The sequence below is a fragment of the Sinocyclocheilus anshuiensis genome, unplaced genomic scaffold (assembly GCF_001515605.1).
Source record: "Sinocyclocheilus anshuiensis isolate Anshui unplaced genomic scaffold, SAMN03320099.WGS_v1.1 scaffold924, whole genome shotgun sequence".
Classification (NCBI taxonomy): Eukaryota; Metazoa; Chordata; class Actinopteri; order Cypriniformes; family Cyprinidae; genus Sinocyclocheilus; species Sinocyclocheilus anshuiensis.
This window is the reverse complement of record NW_015552594.1, coordinates 129,275-131,490: the sequence shown is the minus strand read 5'-3', so window position 1 is coordinate 131,490 and position 2,216 is coordinate 129,275. Positions and strand designations below refer to the sequence as shown.

General features: G+C 46.0%; 1 protein-coding gene across 2 annotated transcripts in view; it reads right to left on the bottom strand.

Moving 5' to 3' along the window:
* Positions 1-2,216, bottom strand: part of stag3 (STAG3 cohesin complex component) — a 26,829-nt gene that overhangs the window by 20,342 nt on the left and 4,271 nt on the right. For both annotated transcript variants that reach the window (XM_016456562.1, XM_016456563.1), the window contains exons 4-6: positions 745-903; positions 573-669; positions 426-502 (exon numbers count right to left, since the gene is read on the bottom strand). In XM_016456562.1, coding sequence (XP_016312048.1) covers positions 426-502; positions 573-669; positions 745-903 — 333 coding nt within the window. The remainder of the gene's footprint in view (positions 1-425; positions 503-572; positions 670-744; positions 904-2,216) is intronic.

Sequence of the window (2,216 nt, the reverse complement as noted above, 5' to 3'; positions counted from 1 at the left end):
CATCTGGTCGACGCTACAGAGCACTGAGCACCAGAACGACCAGACACAGGAACAGTTTCTTCCCTCAGGCCATCCATCTCATGAACACTTAACAATAACTGAGGAACACACACTATTTATTCACTCATACACTCATACTCAGTCTACACCTCAAATTTGCACATAATATGCAGTACCTGCACATACAACTGTCAATTTATATATTTTTATTCCTTATTTACTTGTTCTATTTTTTATTATCTGTGTTTTTTGTTCTGTCACTGTCATTCTGTTACACTGTGGAAGCTTCTGTCACGAAAACAAATTCCTCGTATGTGTAAAAATACCTGGCAATAAAGCTCATTCTGATTCTGATTCTGACCTTTACAGGGAAAACTATACAGCTGGAGTCAAAAACAGAAATGCGATGTGTTGATTCCCCTCACCTCATTAAACTCTGTAGTCAGCTGACTAATTATATCAGCGTTCTGCAGGCGGCTGAACATCTCTCTGGTGACGACACCTGAAACACAACACAATTCATTTGTTTCAGAAACACACGTGATATCAGTTATGTTTGTGTCTGACGTCACCTTTACAGCCGCTGCACTGAACCACAAAGTTGATGAGCTCCAGAATCCCCGCCTCTCTGTCTCTTCTGTACTCCTCCAGCCAATCATCTATCACCGTCTAAGAGAGATAGCCAATCAGAGGACTGACCATATGAAATCCCCCCCCCGATCATCACCATAGGTGGTCTCTCACCAGCAGTGCGCTGCGGCCAGACCGCACAGCTTCATACAGATGACAGGCAGTGGCGCGGCCGTCCGTCTGAGCGCTGCGCGGCCTGAGGCCCTGAGACTCCTCCGGTGTCTGTGATTGGCTGGAGCCGCTGACTGACGGATGACGAACCCTCTTAGGAGACTCCAGAGGAAGATAGAAACGGTTAAAACACACATTCATACCGTGTGTGTGCATGTGTGTGTGTGAGAGTGTGTGTGTGTGTGTGTGTCTGTGAGTGTGTGCGTGAATGTGTGTGTGTGTGTTTGTGTGTGTGTGTGTGTGAGTGAGTGCGTGCGTTTTTCCATATCCCTACTATTACTACCACTCGCAAACCACGCATCACACACTACAGGCAGTGCAATCCTAACAACCTGCGCACTTTGCCTATGTCTGCTAACACACTAATTTCTTTTTCTATTAGTCTCTGGAATTGTCAGTCTGCTGTAAACAAAGCAGATTTCATTACTTCTATTACTAGTCATTCAAGACTAAACCTCATGGCCCTGTCGGAGAACTGGATCAAACCTGAGAACACTGCTACACCTGCAGCACTCTCAAATAATTTCTCATTTTCCCACTCCCCCCGTCTGACTGGAAGAGGTGGAGGTACTGGTCTGCTTATCTCTAATGACTGGAAATGTATTCCTTTACCTTCTCTGGGTATTAGCAACTCCTTTAAATCATATTAAGTCACTATTTCCCACCCTTTTAAAATCCATTTTATAGTTGTTTATCTACCCCCAGGACCACTAGGTAACTTCTTGGAAGAATTAGATGTGCTGCTCTCAACCTTTCCTGAGGATGGTACTCCTCTAGTTATGCTTGGAGACTTCAACATCCACCTAAATAAACCTCATGCTGCAGACTTCCACACTCCGCTTGCTTCTTTTGATCTCAAGGGAGTGTTAACTACGGCTACTCACAAATCAGGCAACCAACTAGACCTTATTTACACACGACACTGCTCCACTGATCATGTGCTCGTTACTCCACTACACTCCTCGGATCACTTCCTCCTCACTCTTAACCTCCCTCCCGGCTATCTGCTATGGTTTCATCTTTGCTTCCTTCCCCTGAACAGTTCTCATCTCTTGATGTTAACCGTGCTACTGATACTTTCTGCTCCACTCTTACGTCTTCTTTAGACACTGTCTACCCCTTGTCTTCCAGGCCAGCTCGTACCACCTCTTCTGACCATTGGCTATCTGATGTTCTCCGTGAGCAAGAGTATGGTGCAACAGACCTTAAGGTATATCGATCACTCCTCTCTTCCTTCTCTGCTAATGTCTGCACAGACCAGGGACTTATGTGAGGTTCCTGTTCGTGGACTTCAGCTCAGCCTTTAACAGCATCATCCCAAACCTCCTCCTGCCCAAACTAACTCTCCGTGCCCACCTCCGTCTGTCAGTGGATCAACAGCTTCCTGACAGACAGGCAGCAGCTAGTGAGGCTGG